This window comes from Schistocerca gregaria, chromosome 6, assembly GCF_023897955.1.
Source record: "Schistocerca gregaria isolate iqSchGreg1 chromosome 6, iqSchGreg1.2, whole genome shotgun sequence".
NCBI classification, from domain to species: Eukaryota; Metazoa; Arthropoda; class Insecta; order Orthoptera; family Acrididae; genus Schistocerca; species Schistocerca gregaria.
In genome coordinates, this window is record NC_064925.1 from 269,035,787 (window position 1) to 269,060,241 (window position 24,455).

General features: G+C 40.9%; 1 protein-coding gene across 1 annotated transcript in view; it reads left to right on the forward strand.

Moving 5' to 3' along the window:
- The first annotated feature begins 10,019 nt into the window (after positions 1-10,019).
- The window catches only part of LOC126278575 (odorant receptor Or2-like), a 126,228-nt gene continuing 111,792 nt past the window's right edge, over positions 10,020-24,455 (forward strand). The window contains exons 1-2 of the mRNA XM_049978781.1: positions 10,020-10,106; positions 19,588-19,897. Coding sequence (XP_049834738.1) covers positions 19,589-19,897 — 309 coding nt within the window. The 5' untranslated portion in view covers positions 10,020-10,106; position 19,588. The remainder of the gene's footprint in view (positions 10,107-19,587; positions 19,898-24,455) is intronic.

Below are 24,455 nucleotides of genomic sequence, written 5' to 3' on the forward strand. Positions count from 1 at the left end.
TGTTGTTTCATTATTTAATACGATGTTCAAGTATGAATAAATTCGGCGAGCCTGTAATAATATTCATGGTGTCACAAATTAGGAATATCGAGCCTATTATTTAGGGAATGAAGCACTATTCTATATGCTCTCATTCTCAAAATATAAATAATTTTCTTAGTCAATGTAATTTTTATCCTCGGTCAGGGAGGAAGAATAATAACTTGCTCAACTTGTGGAGCTCTTTCTTTTGAATAAACCATTCAATTTTCCTGAAACTGTAGTCATTGGTTTGTAGGTACATTTGCATCACATCTACCGATTTACATCTCATTCGGGTCATTATTTCCTGATGAGTCGTTCTCTTTGAGTTAGAGTGTCCAATACCTTTGACATAATTCTGCTTTGGTCACATTAAGTCGATTAATATGTTGAAGGAAATAGCATAAGTGAGTCTAATGAGTTTCATACCCAAATTGATACACTGCTGCAGGTTTCTGTAACGCGTTAGGTATCTCTGTTCACCCTCCTGCCCCACCCCCCTCCCATCGCATCACAGCCTCGTTATGTATTTAGGCATGAAACCGTAGCTCGGGACTATGCGCTCTGGATGTAGTGGCAACTCACTGTGGGCATCAGAGAAAATAACAGGAAATGCCAGTTGTAAATCCATGACATACTAAACGAGAATCATAAGCCTCATCCGAGAATTTAATTAATCTGACGATTTCTTCATTGTACAGCCAATGAATCCCTCCAATTGCGACTGATCGTTGTTGGCCATGTGCATATGCGTTCTTTAGATTATGGTACATGATGTAACAGAAATCATCAGATGTATTGAGGTTCAGAACCAATAATTTATTTGCCTCGGAATTCCTGTGCATGCACTGGCCAATCCACCATGAAATCTAGATCTGAAAAGTAGCAGCAGGTCGTTATGGTCAATTGTTCGATGCTGTAACGAGTTTTTCTCAACGTGGAGTCACATGAAAGCCCTGACATGCTGTAATAGGAGGGAGCAACCAGCATATATGTGGTCATGCACACACTCTAGAATTTCTCGAGAGTGCCTAAAGTGTACATATACAGTTCTGTGTAATCCTCTAAGTCAGACTCGTTGAAATTGTACAAAGCATTCATCACGTACCAATACTTCACATCCGTTATGGCATTGCTTGTAAGGCTATAGATGAAAATGGCTATGTCACGATATGAGTGGGATGGCAGTGGGCATTCTGAACGGAAAATGCTGATATCAACATTAGCAATTTGTTATCTGTAATGCTATATTACAGCTGAGACACTTGTGGATGATATATTCTGCTGACAGCGGCATCAGTACTTCCTTATGTCCAAGGTCATTCCAGGAAACATGGCATCTGGCTACATTCCAAGGCCAAGGAGTGGAGTGGAGGGGAGGGGAGTGGAGTGGAGGGGAGTGGAGTGGAGGGGAGTGGAGTGGAGGGGAGTGGAGTGGAGGGGAGTGGAGTGGAGGGGAGTGGAGTGGAGGGGAGTGGAGGGGAGTGGAGTGGAGGGGAGTGGAGTGGAGGGGAGTGGAGTGGAGGGGAGTGGAGGGGAGGGGAGTGGAGGGGAGTGGAGGGGAGGGGAGTGGAGGGGAGTGGAGGGGAGGGGAGGGGAGAGGAGGGGAGGGGAGGGGAGAAGAGGGACGGGTAGGGCAGGGCAAGGCTAAACTGTCCCATACAATTTATATGAAGCACCCTCTGCTCTGAGCGCCCCTGCTCTGTTTACGTGGGAGTATCTGGTATCATCACAACACTAAAACTAATGTGTATGAAGTGCTGTGTACGTTGGAACTGTTTAAAATGCATGTCTCCAAAAGACGTGCGTGAATATTCATCTATCTACAACTAAATATAGTTCTTATTATGTTTTGTGTAATTTATTTTGTTACTATGACAGCAGTAGCACATTGCAGGTTTTTTTGTTTTCATATTTTTTTGGTTTCGTTTCTTAATCCAAGCTTTCTCCCTACATTCTCGCCATGACAATGGCAATGATTGATGAAGACATCGGCTTTAAGTATTTGAAAGAAAAAAAAAGTTCTCGCACCATGCTGCTAGGCATTCAATTTTATTTTTGTCCACGGCACAACATAATGGAAATGCTAACAATGAATTGATTGAAGCAACTTTCTGTTGTTGCTGAAGTGTTCTGTCCTAATGACAATATTGGCAACAATTATGTAACAATAAATAATTATAGATTAAATGAACGAATAATTTCGGCATAAAAGTTTGTGTGTATGGTACTGCGTCATATGCAAAAAAAAAAAAAAAAGAAGACTGCTGCTGCTGCTGCTGCTGCAGAAAACCAACGTTTCGGCCAAGGTTTCAGAGGCCTTCTTCTGGGCCTTTTTACATTATGACGCGGTACCATACGCAGAAAACTTCTATGTCGACTGACTCCGCCCGCTGAAGCCTATGCAATTATGAATGTATAATTTCTCACAGCAGTGCATGTCCCACCTTCAGCTCTGAAGCGCTTATCAGCCATGCAGCGTGGTGCTAAGCACACCACCTAAATATCTTATCCACACCAGCATACACATAGATAACTTAATAATAATAACAGCAGAAGTTGCGAATAAATATTTGCAGCGATCGGTAAATATTTCTCCCACTTATGAGAGAAATGTCACATGGTAAGGGTGTCGCAACGTACATCAATACTCTCTGCTACAAGGCGGTGTATGTACCGATGCCGACTGTGATGACTAAGAAAAAAAAGCAAATGAGCGTAACTAAAGATATATGATTTCCTTGCTGTTGAGGTGAGGCTGTTGCAGCCGCTGCCATGTCACATGAACATGCCGCTTTTCAACCAATCTCACTGTCTGAACACTACTGAGTGTAAGTATGTCAATTGTGGTACGATATCGAATAGGGATTTCTACGGAGTAGTAGTGCAAAAAAGGCGTCTATTTGGCAGTGTCATAGTAATGTTATCTATTGATAAATGACGTTGACTCTGCGGCGTGTCAGTGTAGATTTTGGCCTTGAGAGCAAAACCGAGGCAATGAACGCTAAATGAATGGACCTGAAATGTCTTATTGAGGCAGAGGCTGTAAATTTTGAGGTGTTGAATGCTATAATACAGCAATATCAACTAAACGTCAAAGAGAAAATTGAAGAAGTCAACACAAAACTAATTGCTATGCATGGATATATGAAGGTGATAACTAAGACACTTGACTGCTATCATCATCAGTAGTTTTAAAGCACATATATGTTAAACGCAATCTCAAAAATGGCTTGGACACAGGAGCATGTAGTCGACAAGGCATGAAATTAATGAGGCAAGGAAAGTCACGTGACGGTAGTCAGAATGATAAATTAAGGCAGTTGCAGCAAGATCAGCATCTCTTATAGTCCTTTACGCCTGTAAGCTACAGCCTGAAAGGGCTAATAAGCACAATGGATGGAGGTGGAAGGAAGAAGAAGTAGCAGAGAGAAAATATAAGGGCTTAGTTTCTATTACTGACTTCCTAACCATCACTGTAATAATGAGGTTGCCGCAACATACTGGATTGGCTGGAAAAAACCATATGTGCTAGGTAAGCAACTAGTACATTTAACGGAGAGTGTAATACAAATTTGGGATATACTGTAGAATTTGAAGGTACTCCTGGTTTATTAGAACTAATATTCTTAAGAACCTCTAACAGTAAATAGCATACCCCAAAAGAGATAAAAGTGTCTGGCCAATGCATGACTAACACACATGACCTCAAAAGGACAAAAGACTGCCTCAATGATTCACGAGTACAGGAATATAACGAAGCCAGTGTCAGCGAGGGTACTTAGCACAGGTAAAGGGATTGCAGTTCAGATGCTCAAATTGTTTCAAGTGTAGGGAAGGAACCATCTCAAAAGTCCCCTGAAGCAATTTAGAGAAAGCACAGAAAACCTAAATCTGGGTGGTTAGCTATGGATTTGAACCATCGTAATATAGGGAAAAGTGTGTATGGGCATGCAGTGTAAATACCAATGGTAAATGACCATACGTTGGAGTAATGGTCAAAAAACGATGGATTTGACCACGTTTATTATGTTAAACGAAATACGAAAAATCTGTTTATAAAGCTCTAGTTCTTTTAGGATCTCATTGAAAGGGATGGGTAATGCTGTGCATATAGCAACAAACAACCGTTCGTAGTACCTAAAAAGTACGAGAATATGTATATTTAATGCGCACTTATTTGCAAAAGTTATCAACTTTGGTTTTTATACATAAATTCTGCAAGAATAGGGAACAGAAAGGTTGCCAGTGTACACCCAAGAGGAGTTGGAATGTTTTAACAACAGTGTAAGGACATAGGAGGTAAAATTAAAATTACCGAACGCTCCTGGCTAGAAGAATTCCAAGAAAGGGCTGAAGTAACTGTTTAATGCACAAAAGAGAAAGTTTGTAGAAAAACTTCTATATTTGTCAGATTACTAGTTGTAGAATGAATTAGATGGTTCAGATGCGGATTCAAATTATAAATTAGAAATTAACCTGGGCGATATTAAAATTACACAGAGCAAACAAAAGGAAAGCGTTGTTTTTGGTGTGTAAATGTAGATGTAAAAGTGAATAAAGTGCTTGTGCCAGAATGTTTGTTTTCTGATTCGCTACCCAGCCAAATCAATCCTGTTTATGACGAGCTCCATGTGTCTCCTTTGGATGTTTACTTGACAAAGTAGTTGCAAGTGAATAGTTAGAATACCAGATCGTAGGGTCAAGTGCTATCGTTTGACTTGTCTCTGCAAAAAATTACGTGGTGGTGAAAATATCTTTCCACCTACATGAGAGGAAATTAATCGATGAAGGAATATAATTAAAGGTACAACATCAGGGCTTATTTCATTTGCGTTCCCCCATGTTCTCACCGTCAAAACTGTAACTTTCAAGAAATGCAACACATCTCGTCTTCCTGTTTTCGAACTGAAATTTGCTTATTGTCGTCAGATCTTCTGTTCCTTTAATTTTTATATCACAATTTGTTAATCGCCCATGATTGTAACCTTCCAGTTCATGCCAGAGGATATCTGAAACCTCAAAAGTACACACAGCATGCTGGCAGCCATAACATCTGAGTAACCACATCATCAGGCACACTCAAAGATTGTAGATGCTATGATGAAGATGCTATATTGTGCTGCTAATGTCTATGTTAATACATGCTGATTAAATGAATATCGAGCTAGAATAATTTGGGAGTGCTCTATCGAATAAACACAAAACATAATTATGTTCATAGCAGGAAACAAACCAACACTTTCCGACACATTCAAGAAATGATCGGCTGAGTACAGCTACAAATAATAAATATCTTCCAAAACTGCTGAGCAATTTCATCTGGCAGCTCTTACAATGGACGACCTGTGTCGCTACAATAGTAGTTCGATTACTGGTAAGTATCAGGAGACTTTACATCAGATAGTATGTGTAGACTGCACGTTTTTAAGAGTGTAGGAAATTCGCTTAGTTTATACGATTTGTAGTGGTGGTTAATGCTAATGGGAAGGATGTATCTGCTACTTCCCATTGCATCCGGCTTGGTGTGACTTGCATAACCTGCCTCGGTTAGCGAAAGGGTTGACCTTACCTGATAGTGACCTATCACGTGCTATAGTCTGGGGCCACAGAGGCTACAGCAGATGGGACGTGCCTCTGGTCACGTCATCTCCAGCCGAATCAGCGGACGGCGGTGGGCAGTAATCTGGTCACGTCTGGTGCATGTCACGGAAGAATTTCTTTTTCCTTCTTTTAAATAAAGTCCATGTCTTCTCCTTCAACCCTATCCCAGGGGCAACTGGAATGTGATTTAGCGATGTATTGTGTTCGTGGATTGCAGTGTTTGGCATAGTTCCTAATTTGCACAATTATTTACGAATTCACAAAATGTTATGCTGTTAGACTCGTCGTAATGACCTGACAGCTATGTCATAGAGTGTGAGCCATTACTTTGAACACACATAAGCACGACATTAGTACACAACTGTTTTAAATTAAGTCTTCCATTTCCAAGAACACTGTGGGCTGTAAATTTTTTACAACCTGGGATATCAGAATAGTTTGTTTAAATAGTGCACTGGGGTAATTATTAAACATTTAAAGTCTTGTGTTTACGATCTCAAAAAGTGGGTACTTTGAAAAATGCCTAAGAGGCTCAAAACTGTGGACAGCAATGGAACAATGTGCTGGAGTGCGGAAACGACGCTGGACACAATACTCTGCGGAAAAAAATAAAAAACAAAAATAAACAAATTAAAAATTAAAAAAATGCAATTGCATAAAAGTTTTACGCCCATGTCAGGAGTGTTCGTACAGCCTGACAAACAGAACACAAGTGAAGCTGAGGACATCTGATCGTCAGTAAGACGGAGTGAGTGGTGTGGGCTGGAGGAGGGGGAAAATCAATATATTTGGGTAATAAGTAACAATGACCGCTATAAGTAACAAGTTGGTTAGCACTGTCAGCCAGGTGTTATGTGTATGCGAGCTTTGTAAATTTGCTTGTATTTGCGATTGAAAACCCACGAAGTCAGGACTGCACAAAAAATCTTTTTTATTTGGATTGATTACTACTTTCGGCTAACAATCTAGCAACCTTCAGATGTAAGACATAAAACAGATTTAGCAACATCCAGCAGCTTACAGAACTGCACATAATATTGTAGCAGGGTTCAGTATTATAAATACAAATAATTACAGAGTACATACCATAAAACTTTCTTGCCTAGTGTTGGTACTTTACACATTCTTAAAGTCCTCCTTAAAATGACAACATCCACACATAACATAATTAAAGGCAACATCACGGCCTAATTCATCATTTCTCTGGAGAACTACTAATTTGCTTTCCCCTATGTTCTCACCATTAAAACTGTAGTCTTCAGGAAATTTAGTACATCTATGTGCAAAAGCATATGCCGAATGATGAGTTTCTTGAACTTTGTAATAAGTAACAGCTGCCATACCATTTACATGTCCCATGTCACAGCAACTGGTGATCTCCGTTATGAAATGATGTAATTACTGGTTGTATCAGTTACTAAGTTGTGATGGCATAACGCCTCTGATAAGATGATGTATTTTACATTCAGTCATTTTAATGAATGGTTTCTCAAGCAGAGAGTTTTACTTCCACTGCCTCTTCTCTGTATTAATGTATATATTCAGTTTTATGGCCATCATTCAATTACACTGGCCAAGATGAAAAGCTGTTTTAATTATCTCATGTTTGGATGTTTTCATATTTAACGACGTGTAAAGTCATAATGGCACCAACAGGTCACGAATGTTTCATGGTAAATATTCCATAATTAATTCGTGTATATATTATTGATCTCTGCTATAAGATTATGTGTAGTTCTGTAAGCTGTTGTATGTTGCTAACATCAGAAATAAATCTGTTTTATATCTTAGATATGAAGACGGCTAGATTATTAGCCGAAAGTAGTAATCGAACCAAATAAAGATTTCATATGCGATCTGACTTCATGGGTTTCAATCCCTAAAATAAATAGTCACGTATTATGGTAGTGTCACGACAGCTCCTTACGTATTTGGTAGAGGATAAGGAGCTTAGGGTAAGTGGTTGACTTGTAGAGAACAATGGACTCCTTGACTCAGGGAAAGTGTATGGCGGGGGAGGGGGGGGGGGGGGGAAGTGGTTGACATTGGAGATGAGTCACTGAGTCACAACTATCAGAGCCAGAGCAACGACCTTAAACTTTGATCTTGCTGATAAGGAGAGCAAACAACCCACTGATCTGGAGTGACCACTGATCCACTCCTGACACTATAGAGGTAGTCATCTTCAAATGGAGTAGATATTTGTAGCAAGGAATATGAAACTAATTTAAGGTTGTTATACTACAACTCAGTGACTAGGCGAATAACGGAATTCAAAGTAATTAGATAACATTTGTTATGATGTCTCCCATTCCACAATACATTGAAATATACTGGTAGTGCACAAAAAATATGGAAACAACAAAAATACATTACCATGCCTAATAATGAGTAAGAAAACGGTTGGTATTCAGAACAGCTTGCAGTCGTCTGTGAATGCGTAACTACAGGTCCTGTATGGTTTTCGAGGATATCTTTTAAAAAAAAGGAAAAAACTGGCAAACACAGTTAGCGATAATGGAGGTGGATAGTGATCACCTATCCTTCTCTCGAGAGTAGACCATTAACACTTAATAATGTTGATATCTCTTGACTGTGGTGGACAGGTAAGATGCGAGTGCTCTTACATAGAAAATGAGTCCTGGACAATGGGAGCTGTCATCTTTGAACATCGCATTACCAATGGGCAACCAATTTTGTGACATCTATCTGCTCAACCAAAGCAATCACATAATCTGTGATCTAGAAAAAAATAAAGAAAAACTTAATGAACCAATTAAAAAAGTACAAAGCGGAATATAAAAAGCTTCATATAACTGATCCAAAAAAAACAATATTTTTTATTAAAATACTGAAGCAAATTTAAATAAAGACACTGGTAACGAGACGGCTGCCCTAATAATATCGGAATCCGCACCATATTTTACTCCTGGGGTGTAAATTCGGCCAGAAGTTGGAAACGGTGTGAAAGAAGACTCAACCGACGAAACGACCAAATGACTTTCATCCATTGTTCCATATTTAAGGTTTTTGTGCCTTCGACATCAGGTTTTCCAGCTATGGGTATTTTCATCAGTGATGTGTTTCCAGCTCGCCCTACCATTCCCAGCTTGTGGAACTCCCTTCGGCCGGCCGGAGTGGCCGAGCGGTACAAGATGCTACAGTCTGGAACCGCACGACTGCTACGGTCGCAGGTTAGAATCCTGCCTCGGGCATGGATGTGTGTGAAGTCATTCGGTTAGTTAGGCTTAAGTAGTTCTAAGTTCTAGGGAACCGTTGATCTCAGAAGTTAAGTACCATAGTGCTCAGAGGCATTTGAACCATTTGAACTCCCTTCGTGTTGTTGTGGTGCTGACAGGATTCACGAGTGCGACAACGAATTCTGCAACGACTTTCGCAGCTGTCTTCAAGATACTCATCCCGTCTATGACGATATCGCAACACGAACTTTCGCCCTCCTTATGACTTTGCACCTAACGTTTCTCAGCTTTCCCTGCACGATGTATAAATCTTCGTTATGGTGAGCCTTAAAACACCAAATACTGTAGTAGCTGCCCTGGCTACGTAAGCACCCACGTTCAAATTCAGTTACCTCCTACATAACGCCATCTCGACTACAGAGAACACTTGTTTGCTCACTACTGACACACATGCAACGTATTAAGGAATTCTACAGGTATCTTCTGCGATCAAATAAAAGTGCGCCACCTGCAAGATTATCTGACATCTGCATTTGTGTCCAGGTATTCATTTCCCGCGGTGTTTCCGTGTATATGTAGGATCCCTGTAAGTGAAATTACTGTTATTATTCAATTAATCATCCGCTCACGCAGAAATCACAACAACACTTCGACAGGCAACTAGTGTCACAACTTTGGGGTCGCTGGGGATGACAGCAATCTCAAACAGAGAACAGTCGGTACGAAGGATTCCGTATGGGGCCGACTTTTACCGATCTCCTAGCAGTCAACTTATTGCACCGTTGCTATAGCTAGTCACTTGGAAGCTCATAACGCACTGATTTATGTACATTACCAATTAATATGGAACAGATATATTTGCGGTCCGAGGTACTATCACAAAATGTCAGAACTGAAGATCACTACAGTAGTGGGCAGTAACTTCACTCATAGACGATAAAATGAGTGAAGGCGGCAACTTTAAGACTTTCAAAAGCACATTAATTATGTCCAGATGCCGTGAGGCACTCTCATAACTTATAAACGTAAAAGAAGACGGTTGCTGTAGTTAAGAGTTCGTCAGGGAAACTGAGTCGTAAAGCGATAATAGGCATCACTGGCCGCCGTTGGAGAATATATATTGATTAAAAATCAGATACATAACAAACTGGGATCCGAATTCACCTGAAAGCGATGCGTCTAGTATTTGAGTATCTGCACTCGGCGAAGGTGGACACATCTGAACAGCTGCAGATAAAGCAAATTTTTCGACCACTTCTGGCTATAAGTGTAGGAAACGTGGTAAGATTTGCCCGTTTTTGTATTTTTATCGTAGACGTCGGTATATTATACGCTGATTTATGCAAGGATGGGTATAAGATTGTTGCGTAAGTGTGCACCTACCTGAAAAGCATGCCCGCTTCAGGCCACAAATGGCCCCTCGGAACCATCCGGCCGCCGTGTCATCCTCAGCTGAGGATGCAGATAGGAGGGGCTTGTGGCCTGCACACCGCTCTCCCGGTCGTTATGATGGTTTACTTTGACCGGAGCCGTTACTATTCGTTCGAGTAGATTCTCAATTGGCATCACGAGGCTGAGTGCACCTCAACAAATAGCAGCAGCGCATGGCGGCCCGTATGGTCACCCATCCAAATGTCGGCCACGCCCGACAGCGCTTAACTTCGGCGATTTGACGGGAACTGATGTAGCCCCTGCGCCAGGGCCGTTGGCGCACCTGTCTGAAACTGAAAAACGATTGTTAGGAAACACTTTCATCTTCATACGCTTAAGCCTCATCACTCGTAAAGACCAACTTCATGTTTCTCAGCACTGTCCAAAAACTTCTTTTTTCAATTTAATTTGTTCTGTGTAGCAACATATTCCGTGGGTCACTAGTTCGATATATTATCATCATACAGAAGGAAGCAAATTACAAGCTACTTCACAAATTACTTCTTTAAATACAGCCTTATGTTGACCGTTCATTGATTAATACGCAAATGGTAGAAGAATATCTAGTTTAACAATGGAAGAAAATGTAATTTTTTTAGACTGTGTAAGGTGAAAATCTTTTGACTAAAAATAATACCAGCTTCGGAAAAATGTTCTTACAGTTTATTCAACAACATGCAACCCATTGGTAACGCGCACATCGCGTAAATGTGCTTGATTTTTATTGACGTCGAAGGCTCTCACTGACAATTAAATTATAGCCTAGTTTTATTCACACAAACGTTTTCGACTCCATAACGAATCATTCTCAGGAACATTAGCTGAGGACAACACGGTCACATAATTAAATGTAAGTTCCAATACCATTCGTCGTTGTGGAGTAAAACTGGGTCAACCATTAATCCTGCTTGCAACTAATTATATTGTACAACAGTTTTTATCGAATATTCAGTTAAAAGGAGTTCTTTTGCAGCATAATGATTCACTAAACATAAAAAGCATCTTTCTTGCATCGTATCCGTCTACAGTGGCTTTTGTGGAAATGTGTGATTCACGCTGCATATCTCAGTGACCATAACTTTCGACAATTTGGGTCTTGTATTTAAAAGATATCCCATAACTCAACATTCTTTTAAACTTACATTGAATTCTGAACGTTTCAGTGTGTGGTTCAAATCGATTTTCTACTATCCGCCAAATACGCTAAATGTATAGTGCCATTACACCTCTAATTACTTAAAAAGCATGAGATTATCGTGTCTGCAAGTGCATGATGTCAGCAGGTGTCAGAATTATTTTAAGCAGATTTTGAGTGAATAGAACTGAAGCATGTATGTTTATTAGTACGAATGGTCGTTTTTAACACGTAAATGGCAGATAAAGTACATGTTTGCTTTTTCTGTGACAGCGAAGAAAGGTTAGAGTTTTCACATCTTGGTGACGTGTTCATGACGAAACAAAGGCACAGATTCGAAAGTGATGCAGAAAGAAATCACCTTGGACCTTTCCCAAGCTATCACTATGGTCTTAGCTTCAACTGCTTTTGGGAATACGTACACAATCTTAAAGTAAATGCCCGAATGGTTATTTGAACTGACTCATCTGCAAAACCAGTCAGTTGTTCTGACATCTGTATATCTGCTGGTATTGTAGATCCCGTATGTGTCTGTAGAATTTTTTGTACTTTAAAGGGATATGGCAAGCTGCTCAGTGCGCTACTGGCTGCTGGCTTTCATTTAGATAGGTTGCAGAAAGGAGAACGTACGAGTATTAGTAAATCAGCATTAGTAAATTTTTCGAAAGCTTTTTACCAAGTTAACTGCAATTCTCTTTGAAATTATGATGGCTGCAGGTACGAAATGCAGGAAGCGGAAGATTAACTCTACCGGGCCAGCTAGTTGACATTAGAGAGGATGAGTGGATGGAATTGTAGCCTATTCCCGATGTTACTTAACGTGTGCAGTGAACAAGTTGTGAAAGAAACCAAGGAGAAGTTGGGCAAGGGAATTATGGTTCAGGGAGAAAATTGAAAACTTTGAGGTTTCCTGACGACATTGTCGAATGACACAGACGAAGGCTTTGGAAGATCAGTTGAACGGATGCGATGTGTCTTGAATAACAGTAATAAGACGAACATCAACAGAAGTAGAACGAGGTTCATGGAATCTTATTCAATTAAATCAAGCTATATTTATGGAAATATATTAGGAAGTGAGATAGTAAGGGTAGTAGATAAGAGGCGTTACTTGTGCAGCAAAATAGACGACGTTCGCCGAAGCAGAGAGGATGCTCAGTGCAGACGAATAATAATAATAAGAAGATTCTTGGAAAAAATAAATATGTTACATGAATATAATTTCAGTGATAGAGTGTTTTTGTCTGAAGGTATTTGTCTGGGGCGCAGCCATGTGCAGCAATGAAATGTGGACTGTAAACTGTTCAGACAAGAAGAGAACAGAAACTTTTAAAATGTAATGTAATTGGAGCATCCTTAAGATTATGTGGGTAATGTAATAGAATTTAACACAAAACTAAGGAGACAATACGTTTAATTTCGGATGATGCGGTTAGGCTAAGAAAATGGTGTGTGTACTGGCTTGTAAACGTGAAATAGCGGCCAGGAATATACGTACAGGCAAACGATTTCAAGAGCCAGAATAGCTCTCCGTAGGTGTCGGAGTGAAATACCAGGCAGAGGGAGCTGGCGATGGGCTGCCGTGGGGAAGAACCGTTAACCGCCGTGCGGTGGGAGACAATGGTTCAGCTGGCGTAGCTCTCCTAAAAAATATTTGTGTCCACCAGATACTGAGTCAGTGAACCACAGACTTGTATTTGAATTGTGAACACAAGTGGGCAAAGAGACTCGGTCTCTACTGGCACGTTATACATTGCATTACAAGCGAAAGTAACGTGAACGGTGGTACTGGCTTCTGAAAGCCAGTTGTTTTGTGCGATTTGCGGCCAGTAGATGCAGACCCCTAAAATGCGTCCGACAGCCACAAGATACGTTCTATATTTCAAAAATTGGTAAGATGTTTTGCACCACTCTCCTTTGCTCAATCTGCATTGGTTTTCCAACGAAGAAACAATTCATGGCCAAGAGTTTAGGATAAATAATAATAGATTAAGAGAAGCATAGTGGTTTAGCAAAGTAAAATGAGGATATTTACTGTAGATTTCTTGCGTCAGCATTAATAAAGAACAGCTTTGTTTATTCTTGTATAGGAACGTAGCAGCGACATTGGGGTTTTGCTACACCCTGCTGTAGGCGACGTGGAAGACGTATCTGAGGTCACCGAAGTGAAGGTACAGGTGAGTGACAATCAGGGCCGGATATAGGGAGGAGGCAGGGAGGGGGGGGGGGGGGTACAAACCGGGGTATCGGCCCCGTACGTGAATTTCAGGGGGCGCCAAATTACTCTTAGAAAAAAATCCTTTTTATACAAAGCGCCTAGCATCCAGCGCACGTTGGCCTATCGATTATTCATATAATATTGAAACGCATCGCAGTTGGTCTTCGAACATTCCTGAACACATTCTAAGTTGATTTCTTAACAAATCGTAAGTTAATTTTTGAATGCGTGCATAGTGTACTTAATGTCTCTGCCACGGGAATCGCCGTCGCATCTTTCGCGCACGCAAAAGGAGACGGGGCTATATGAGCTGAACAAAATAAACCGCACGAATGAAAACCAATCACTGTTTGTTTATGTGGTTCATTAGGTGAGCGAAAGATCAGCATTGTTATAATTACTAGCGAAATCCATCGATTAAGACTACCAGGGTGGAAATAAACGACTAACAGCAATAACAGGTAAGATAGGTTACATATCATCTTCTCTGTGTATCCAAGAAAATGAAGTTTTGACAGAAAATTTTAGCCGGACCCTTACATTATTAATGGTCAGCTGTGCAGTCCCTGGTTAGGAGCCGCATTAGTCCTGTTCTCGGAGTAGCACGAAAAACGCATTGTACGATCCCGTAATGACGCGTAACCGGAGAATTAACTAGCAATTCTGGCAGGGTTAGAGAAGTTAACCGGAGAATAAGTTTTGACGCACTACGTTTACATGCGACACATCTTCCGAAAGACCAGAGCCGAGTTTCGGAAACAGTTTTTCGCTGTCGTTTTTACACGTCAAGGTCTGAATTCTATTTGCTAGCCCTTTAAATATAGTGCCTGAAAACCAACTGTTACAGTTTCTCATTTATTTAGACAATTGCTATTCCTCTTTAATTAAGCGAGGTGTAAACAGATTCAGTCTAATATTTCAAGTAATGCTTCACTGTGCAAAAATCCACTCATTCCATATTAGCCGAAAATTTTTAAAAACAAGACGGTACCTGACAGCTATAACAGGTTTCAAAACCAGTTGCGTTTACATGGGAACGAAAATCGATTGTGAAACTGGAAACCTGGCCATTAAAAGAGCATTTCCTGAACCGTTTTCGAAATTTTTACATAACCAATGAAAAACGGTTTATGAAATTCGGTTTTGAGAGCTTCATGTAAAAGGGGTGACAATGGCAGGAATAGTTACAGAATTAATAATGACAAGATTGTTTGCTAGAACGAGGAAGGAGAAGAAACTGAGACGTCACACAAATGATATGGAAGAATATGACGATTCCAAAAATATATAAAAATTTCGTATTACTACTTTTCGATCTCATGCTTGAGAAACTGGAGCGTATGAATGAAATGTGAAACTATTTACTAACATAAAACTTTTTGCTTGTGGTAGGGCTAATAGGCATTTGATACTGGCACTTCGTGAATTATATTCTATCGTGTGATTTATGTAAATGAGGTACATACAAAATGACCATCTATGCCAAAACAGTCTCGCTTTTTTGGTGCACGTTATAGCTGCTGCAATATTAGAAAGATCTATTTCGTTTTAACTTGCGGACAGTGACAAGATAGACGTAATTAAATAGAGAAACTACACCAGTATTGGGCACTATTCGTGTTAACAAGTTTTTCAGCATTTGACAACGACATCTTCATTTTTAATGTAGCAAAACGACTGACGAACTTTGATGAGCTAATATATTCTTTCGTAAAAAGGAAAGCACACCTTGTAAAGGTGTAGCAAGATCAGAGAGAAAAAGATTGCCGAGACTTACGGATTGAAGAAATGTTTACAGTTTTGCTTTCCTCTTGCCTATACTGGTTTTAGTTTCCTTTGTTTTATTTTATCACACAAAAGATAAAGTTAGTAGATAACAGGCAATAAAGACTGCAAATTTTCCCACCTAATATCAATTGTGATTTTTTTAAAGGGGGGTAGGATGTCAAACCGAACACCGACCGACTGGAAGCAGGAGAGGCACCACACGACATTTCAATTTTGACTATCGTGAATATAGGCTTCTTGGCGTCCACTTCAAAACATGTACGTTTGAATTCCACAGAGCGAAATACAGTGACGTGCGATAGAGTAATGCTCTTTGAAGAGGTGTGGCACTGCACTTTGGAACACCTAAGATGAGATAAGATGACTTGCATTTCTTAGAATATATATGATTTGTATATCACTGATTAGAAAGATGCGCGCTACAAAATGAACATGTTTTGAAAAACCAAATTTTTAAAATTTTTTGCGTCCTATCTCAAAGGCTAGAGGCGTGGAGGGGCGGTGTGTGTGTGTGGGGGGGGGGGGGGGGGGGTGTCAATGGGGGCGCTTGGCGGGAGGCTGGGTGGTGCCAGTATCAAGGTTTTGCAATATAAACCAGATCACGGTCCACTGGTTTCCACAGGTCGCGGAATCCACTTGTGCAAGCACAGTACGAGCAGTACTGAGCTTGTACCGTCGCAGTAGATTGAATAACTGATGAGAAAATGTTGTTTTTGTTGTTTTCAGACTGAAGATTGGTTTAATGCTCCTTTCCAAGGTACTGTGTCCTGTCCAGAGATCTTTATTTCCGTTTAACAACTGCACCCTTCATCCGTTAGAACTTGCTTTCTGTATTGAAGCCTTTGCCTCCCAGTATACCTTTTACGCCACCTCACACGTACTTCCCTCCATTGTCAAACCGACGATGCTTAGATGCCTCACGACACGTCCTGTGAAATGATCACTTTTTTCGTCAAGTTGTGCCACAAACTGCTTTCCTCTTCAATTATATTCAATACCGTCACATTACTTATTAGATGTACCCATCTAATATTTATCATTCTTCAGTAGTTCCACATTCTAAAGCTTCTAGTCTAGTCCAAACTGTTTATTGTCCACGTTTCACTTCCGTATTTTTGTATGCTCTACCTTCAGAAAAGACTAACACTTAAAATCAGATCTGAGTTTAACAAATTTCTGTTAATTAAAATCGCTTATATTGCCTTTCTCAGTCTGCATTTTATATCCCTCTATTTTGGCCAACGTCAGTTTATTTGCTTCTCAAATAGCAAAATTCATCTGATACTTTTAGTCTCTTCATTTCCTAATTTGAATATCGCCATTATCTAATTATAACGACTCCATTGTATTAAACTTGTTGTACTTTTTCGATTTTAATCTGACAGTTTCTTTTCAAGACCCTGTCAGTTCTTTTTATCTGTTCTTCCGAGTCCCCTTCCGCATTTGAAGGAATTACATTGTCATACAAGTTACAGATATCATTTCGCTACCTATATTATATCGCCTCTTATTTGAGAATTTCAGAGTGTATTCCACATAACTTTGTCATTAGCTTTCTTCAAGTCTGCAAATGCTATAAACGCAAGTTTTGTTTTGTCTAAGGTAAGTCGTATAACCAGTAGAGTCATACAGGCCTCAAGTGTCCTACATCGATCTGGAACCCAAACTGATCTTATCCAAGCTCGGTTTCTACCAGTTTTGCCACTCTTCTGTAAACAATTCGTGTCACTTATGAGGAGTTACTGACTCTAACTGGAAAGAAACAAACGGTTACTGTCCATGTTAGAGCACATTTTATTACTTCTCTTCAAATCACATTAATCATGGAATGGAAACACACACCAACAGAACGTACCAGCATGACTTCAATCACTTTGTTACAGGAAATGTTCAACATGTCCTCCGTTAGCGAGGATACATGCATCCACCCTCCGTCGCATGGAATCCCTGATGCAGCCCTGGAAAATGGCGTATTGTATCATAGCCGTCCACAATAAGAGCACGAAGAGTCTCTACATTTGGTACCGGGGTTGCGTAGACAAGAGCTTTCAAATGACCCCATGAATGAAAGTCAAGAGGGTTGAGGTCAGGAGAGCGTGGAGGCCATGGAATTGTTCCGCCTCTACCAATCCATCGGTCACCGAATCTGTTGTTGAGAAGCGTACGAACACTTTGACTGAAATGTGCAGGAGCTCCATCGTGCATGAACCACATGTTGTGTCGTACTTGTAAAGGCACATGTTCTAGCAGCACAGATAGAGTATCCCGTATGAAATCATGATAACGTGCTCCATAGAGCGTACATACTGACGAAACTAAAATGAGCTCTAACATGGAAATTAAGCGTTTCCAGACACATGTCCACATAACATCTTTTCTTTATTTGTGTGTGAGGAATGTTTCGTGAAAGTTTGGCCGTAGCTTTTTGTAACACACTATATATATATATATATATATATATATATATATATATATATATATATATATATATATATGTGTGTGTGTGTGTGTGTGTAAGGGGGGGGGGGGGAGGAGGGGGGCAATAGTAGAAGGAGACCAATGCTAGAGTACAGTAAGCAGGTTGAGATGCTTGAATGTTGAGCAGCAGGGCAGAGGAGAAGGGGACTCCACAGGACGCAATGTGGCAAGCTGCATCACACCAGTGAATGCACTGAACACTAGAGCATCAACAGTATTTACTGTCACTCAGAATTACACAACTGGCCATTAAAATTGCTACACCACGAAGATGACGCGCTACAGACGCGAAATTTAACCGACGGGAAGAAGGTACTGTGATATGCAAATGATTAGCTTTTCAGACCAATCACACAAGGTTGGGGCCGGTGGCGACACCTACAACGTGCTGACATGACGAAATTTTCCAAGCAATTTCTCATACACAAACAGCAGTTGATCGCCGTTGCCTGAAGAAACGTTGTTGTGATGCATCGTATAAGGAGGAGAAATGCGTACCATCACGTTTCCGACTTTGATAAAGGTCGGATTGTAGCCTATCGCGATTGCGGTTTATCGTTTCGCGATATTGCTGCTCGCGTTGGTCGACATCCAACGACTGTTAGCACAATATGGTGGGATTCAGGAGGGCAATACGGAACGCATGCTTTATCCCAACGGCCTCGTATCACTAGCAGTTCAGATGACAAGCGCTGTAACGGATCGTGCAGCCTCGTCTCGATCTCTGAGTCAACAGATGGGGACGTTTGCAAGACAACAACCATCTGCACGGACAGTTCGACGACGTTTGCAGCAGCATGGACTGTCAGCTCGGAGACCATGGCTGCGATTACCCTTGACGACGCATCACAGACAGGAGTCCTGAGATGGTGTACTCAACGACGAAAATGGGTGCAAGAATGGTAAAACGTCATTTTTCGGATGAAACCAGGTTCTGTTTACAGCATCATGATGGTGGCATCTATGTTTGGCGACATCGCGGTGAACACACATTGGAAGCGTGTATTCGTCATAGCCATACTGGCGTATCACCCAGCGTGGTGGTAAGGGGTGCCAGTGGTTACAGGTCCCGGTAACCTCTTGTTCGCACTGACGTTACTTTGAGCAGTGGACGTCACATTTCAGATGTGTTACGACCCGTGGCTCTACCCTTCATTCGATCCCTGCGAAACCCTACATTTCAGCAGGATAATGCACGACCGCGTTGCAGGTCCTGTACGGGCCTTTCTGGATACAGTAAATGTTCGACTGCAACCCTTGGCACCACATTCTCCAGATGTCTCACCAATTGAAAACGTCTTGTCAATGGTGGCCGAGCAACTGGCTCGTCACAATACGCCAGTCACTACTCTTGATGAAGTGTGGTATCGTGTTGAAGCTGCATGGGCAGCTGTACACGCCATCCAAGCTCTGTTTGACTCAATGCTTAGGCGTGTGAAGGCCATTTTTACGGCCAGAGGTGGTTGTTCTGGGTACTGATTTCTCAGGATCTATGCACCCAAATTTCGTGAAAATGTAATCACAGGTCAGTTCTAGTATAATATATTTGTCCAATGAATACCCGTTCATCATCTGCATTTATTCTTGGGTAACAATTTTAATGGCCAGTAGGGTACCTACTGTGCAATGTTCTTTCCTATATTTTGGTGTGTGATTTAGTGACTGTTTTTGCCTGTGTGCTCCAGTTGATGAGGTGCTTGCTGCCTCCCCAGGATGGAGCCCGCTGCCGACCTTGCTGAGGAGCTGCAGCTGCTGCAGTGGCTGATGCACTGGGCAGGCACGATGCGGCACCCGAGGGCTGGACCCTGGGCAGGCCGCGCCTACTACCTGCTGAACGCGATCGCACTGGCGGCCATTGTGCTCTTCCTGTGCGGGCAAGGGACCGCCATCTTGAGGGAAGGCACGCGTGACCTGGACCGCTTCATGCTCATGGTCTCCACCTTCAACTCCGTCACCATCTGGTTCCTTCGCATGTGCCACATAGCCATTCACGAGCACCAGTTCCACTTCCTCGCGTTGCAGGTGAGTGTCGAATTACATGGCTAGAGATGTAGGCAGATCAATTCGAAAAATACTATAGTTACTCCATAGTTCAAATCAAGAACACCTGCCAACATAAATCATTTGGACGTAGATAACCTCAGTCTAGTGAAGATGGTTATGTCATATAACAAAGGCAAGTGTTTGGGTCAAAATAGTAAACCAACTGCGTTGCATTCGGACTATGTCGATGAAATAGCTCCATATTTAGTAATTACATACAACTGCTCACCATATGGAAGATCTGAATCTTGCGCAGATCACACTAATAAGCAAGAAGGAAATACAACACCTCTGACAGCCGGCAGCTGGCTGACGATGACAATGACGGGGAGTATGTTTCCCATTTGCTGCGAGACTTTTTTTCGTGTAGAAATTGTAAGTAGACTGTTTAGGTTTTTATGTTGGTAACGCCACGTAGCGCTCTGTATGAAAATCACTGACTGTGCTGTGTGCAGTCTGTGGCTGGTTGGCATTGTTGGAATATTCGCTATTGTAGTGTTGGGCAGTTGGATGTGAACAGGACTTAGCGTTGTGCAGTTGGAGGTGAGCCGCCAGCAGTGGTGGATGTGGGGAGAGAGATGGCAGAATTTTGAGAGCGGACGATCTGGACGTGTGTCCATCAGAAAGAGTAAATTTGTAATACTGGATATCAGGAACTGATATATAATGGCTTTTGATCATTATTAAGGAAAATACATTGTTTGTTTTCTATCAAAATCTTTCATATGCCAACTATGCCTATCAGTATTCAGAGCCCAACACAATATTCCAACAATGCTAATCAGCCACAGACTGCACACAGCACAATCAGTGATTTTCATACAGAGCGCTACGTGGCGTTACCAACAGAAAAACCTATACAGCCTTCTTGCATAAGAGCGCTACGTCGCGTTACCAACATAAAAACCTAAACAGCCTACTTACAAAATCTTTCACAAATCTTTGATAAACGAACCAATACAGTGTATTGAGTGAAACAGTTTCAAGCAAAATGGGGTGGTACAAGTACTCTATTCGCCAACGATTTTTTATGGAAGATTCATAGGTACATACAGAATTTTCAAGTTCAATAAGGAGATTATTGAGAGGGCAATTTCGTGACGTTCAGGGTCCTAATGAGAGCTCGATCCATTAATTCATAAATAGATTTTGGGAAACGGGAAGTGTTCTTGTCAGGAAACATTGACAACTAACAACTATGTACTGAGCTCAAGGAATAAACTCTGGAAATCTTTGGGGCTTATAGAAGATCACTTCAACGTCTTTCTCGACAAATGGCGATTTTCTGTGGCTCTACTCAAGTGACTACGAAGTTACTAAAGTTACAGCCCTATAAAATAACTGTGTGCAAGAACTTAAACCGGGTGCACGGCAGAAAAATTTACCGTAATTTAACTTTCTTTTCAGAAGAACCGTAGTTCTACCTCAGTGGGTATATTAATTTAAAAAATGACCGTTATTGGACTTCGATAAGCCTACCGTAAAACACGGAGAACCACTGATGTAGGAGAGTGGTGCACTATTAGCGGTAAGAGAGTAATAGGCTCTATTTATTTCTAGGAGTATGCGAAAAAAATTTTGGCCAGTTTTTGGACAGATAACTGAAAGAGAACGTGCTTTCGCGACTTTTCAGCTCCAGCCAACATGTCATTGCAGGAAACTTATGACTCGTTTCAAGATAGAGTTACTGTATCATTACCAACATACTGACCCCTCGTTCCCACCGATTGGCCCCCAGTGTTTAAAAGAGAAGGCATAAAATCAAATTCAGACACTTGAGACGAACTTCAAACTAACATATAATGAGTAATTTCTTACGTAAGTGGAACAAGGGGATGCAGTTCCAACGTCACCTTGTTTAATATAACCCAGAAACCTACTTTTCTTTTTAAGTGTTAATGTTATGTACGTTAGAAATAATTTACGGGCCGAATAGTACTGTATTTACTTCGAACCTCCTGTAACCCACACCGCCGATGGCACAGCAGCTGTCCCCACGCTGCGTAAGCGGTTGCGTTGACGATTGAGCACCAAGTAGAAGTAATACATTGAACTATAGGACAATATGTGTTACATCGACTTTAGTAGCACTTCTAAAGACATACTGTGTTCCAGAATTACAAAATAATTCGAAGAAAACGACCTATTGACACATGCGCGGCACGGATCCGGAAAGAAATCGTTATTGTGAAACGCAACTGATTATTAAAACGAAGTAATGAGAACTATAGAGAGGAGATCTCAAGTTGTTTTCATATCTTTAAACGTTCAGAAGTCATTTGACACACGACAGGCTTGTAATCAAATTGCATGCCTGTGGAGTACAGCATCAGCTGTGCGACTGGATTTGTGATATCCTGACAGAAAGATCACAGTTCACACTAAGAGATGAGAAGTCATCTAGTAAACCTGAACGATGTCTAAAGCTTTCCAAATAAGCATTAGAGGCGGTTCTTAATCTGCGTTTGCGATCTAGGAGACAACAGGCGAAGATCTTTTACGTTGTTTGCAGTTGTGCCGTATGGTAAAGTCATCAGATGGCCGAAAACACTTAAAAAATGATGTATTGCTCGATGCGAAAAGTGGGAATTGAACCTAAACAATAAAAATTGCGAGCTCCTCCATAGGAGAGCAAAAAAAATTTAGTTACAAGATAAATAACAGTAATTTAACGGTTTTCGATTCAACCAAATTCCAAGGTATTACGTTATTAACTATAGGACTACTTTGCAACTCACACTTAAATGCTTAACAGAAGGTTAATTGAATCACTTTCAGACTATTTCTCTACCGTTCAAATCTCTAACAGCAAGTAGGAAGAACGAACGCTTAAATCTCTCCTCACGAACTCATACTTTATTAGGACGGTCATTTCTCCCTCTAAAGGTGGGAACCATCAAAACTTTTTCGTATTCGGAGAAGAAAGCTTTTTATTGAAGATTCGTGAAAACATCTCGCTGAAACGAGAAACGCCTTTTGTTTTGCTGATTTGTTTTAATGATTGCTACCCCAGCCCGTACATCATAACCGTGACATTTCCTCCCTTTCCTGTGACAGTATAAACGAGTTGCACTTCTTTGAATTTTTCTATGTTCGTCCGTCGATCCTTTCTGGTAAGGAATCCACGGTATGCAGAAATACTCCAAAGAGGACGGACAAGCAAAATATGGGTCATCAGTTTAATAGAATTGTTGCTTCTTCTGCTTGGCCAATAAAACATAGTCTTTACTTCGCCTTCCCAACAAAGTTTGTATGATATCGTTACAGTTTAAGTTGTTCGTAATTGTAATCCCAATGTATTTAGTTGAACTAGAATCCTACAAATTTGTGTAATTTATCGTGTAAGTGAAATATAACGGATTCATTTGGTATTCATGAGAATGAATGAATTATTTTTATTGTTTAGATTTAACTGACATTTCTCGCTAGCAGTAGGCCTATGTTGATTTTTGTGCATCGATTTGTGAATTTTCAAACTGTCACACTTTCCACCCCCTCCCTCTCTTTGATTCCTGACCCTCCTCCTCTTCACCTCTCGCTCTATTACTCTAATCTACTCGACTCACGTATAAGTAGATATCCAAGATAATTTATTACCTGTTGCAACAAAATCCTCACCATTTCCCTTGCTGACAGCTGAGTTAATTTGTGGCCGAGCGGTTCTAGGCGCTACAATCTGGAACCACACGACCGCTATGGTCGCAGGTTCGAATCCTGCCTCGGACACGGATGTGTGTGTTGTTCTTAGTTAGGTTTAAGTAGTTCTAAGTTCTAGGGGACTGACGACCACATAAATTAAGTCCCATAGTGCTCAGAGCCATTTGAACCATTTTTGAATTAATTATGGTAACCTAAGAAGAGTTTCTGTGCGCTAGACGACCCATATTGGCAACAGACCTGTCTTAATTAATTGATGACCAATATTCTATCCAACAGTAAGGCTTTAGTTCCCCCTCAACATTCCCCAAGGTTCAATGACTATCAAGGTGCCGGTAGAGGTGGCATCCAGATGGCAGATGGTCAAGAGGTGGCAGAAATACGATATCATCATCCGAAATTGCTGTACTAACCCACTTACCCTTGATTGTTCTAAGCAATTACGTTCCTCTCCTTCTCTCCTGAAGTTCAAGGTCAAGAGGATACACGTCCTGGTACACAACTGCAACTGCGATAATGATTTATTATGATTACATGATACAATATGGAGAGGACATCTAACACAGTTGTGGGGTGTCGACTCTTGTAACGTAGACAGCATATAAATCCCACCTTTATGTTTGAGAACCTTTTTTGAACAAAGTACTCTCTGATACCTAGCAATTAATCTGTGGGGATGTAGGTTTTGTCTTAGTACGCCAATAGTATTTAGCTGTTACACTGCAGAGATGTTGGGTTCATTTTTTAAACAAAGAAGAAGCAGGGAATGTTTTTTACTTACATTGATACATAGGCTACAGGGACTTTGAGGAGCTCTGTGAGATGTACTTTGCACAAGACCCGTGTTTATAAGGACAAGGAGAGATGTTAATCTAGTACG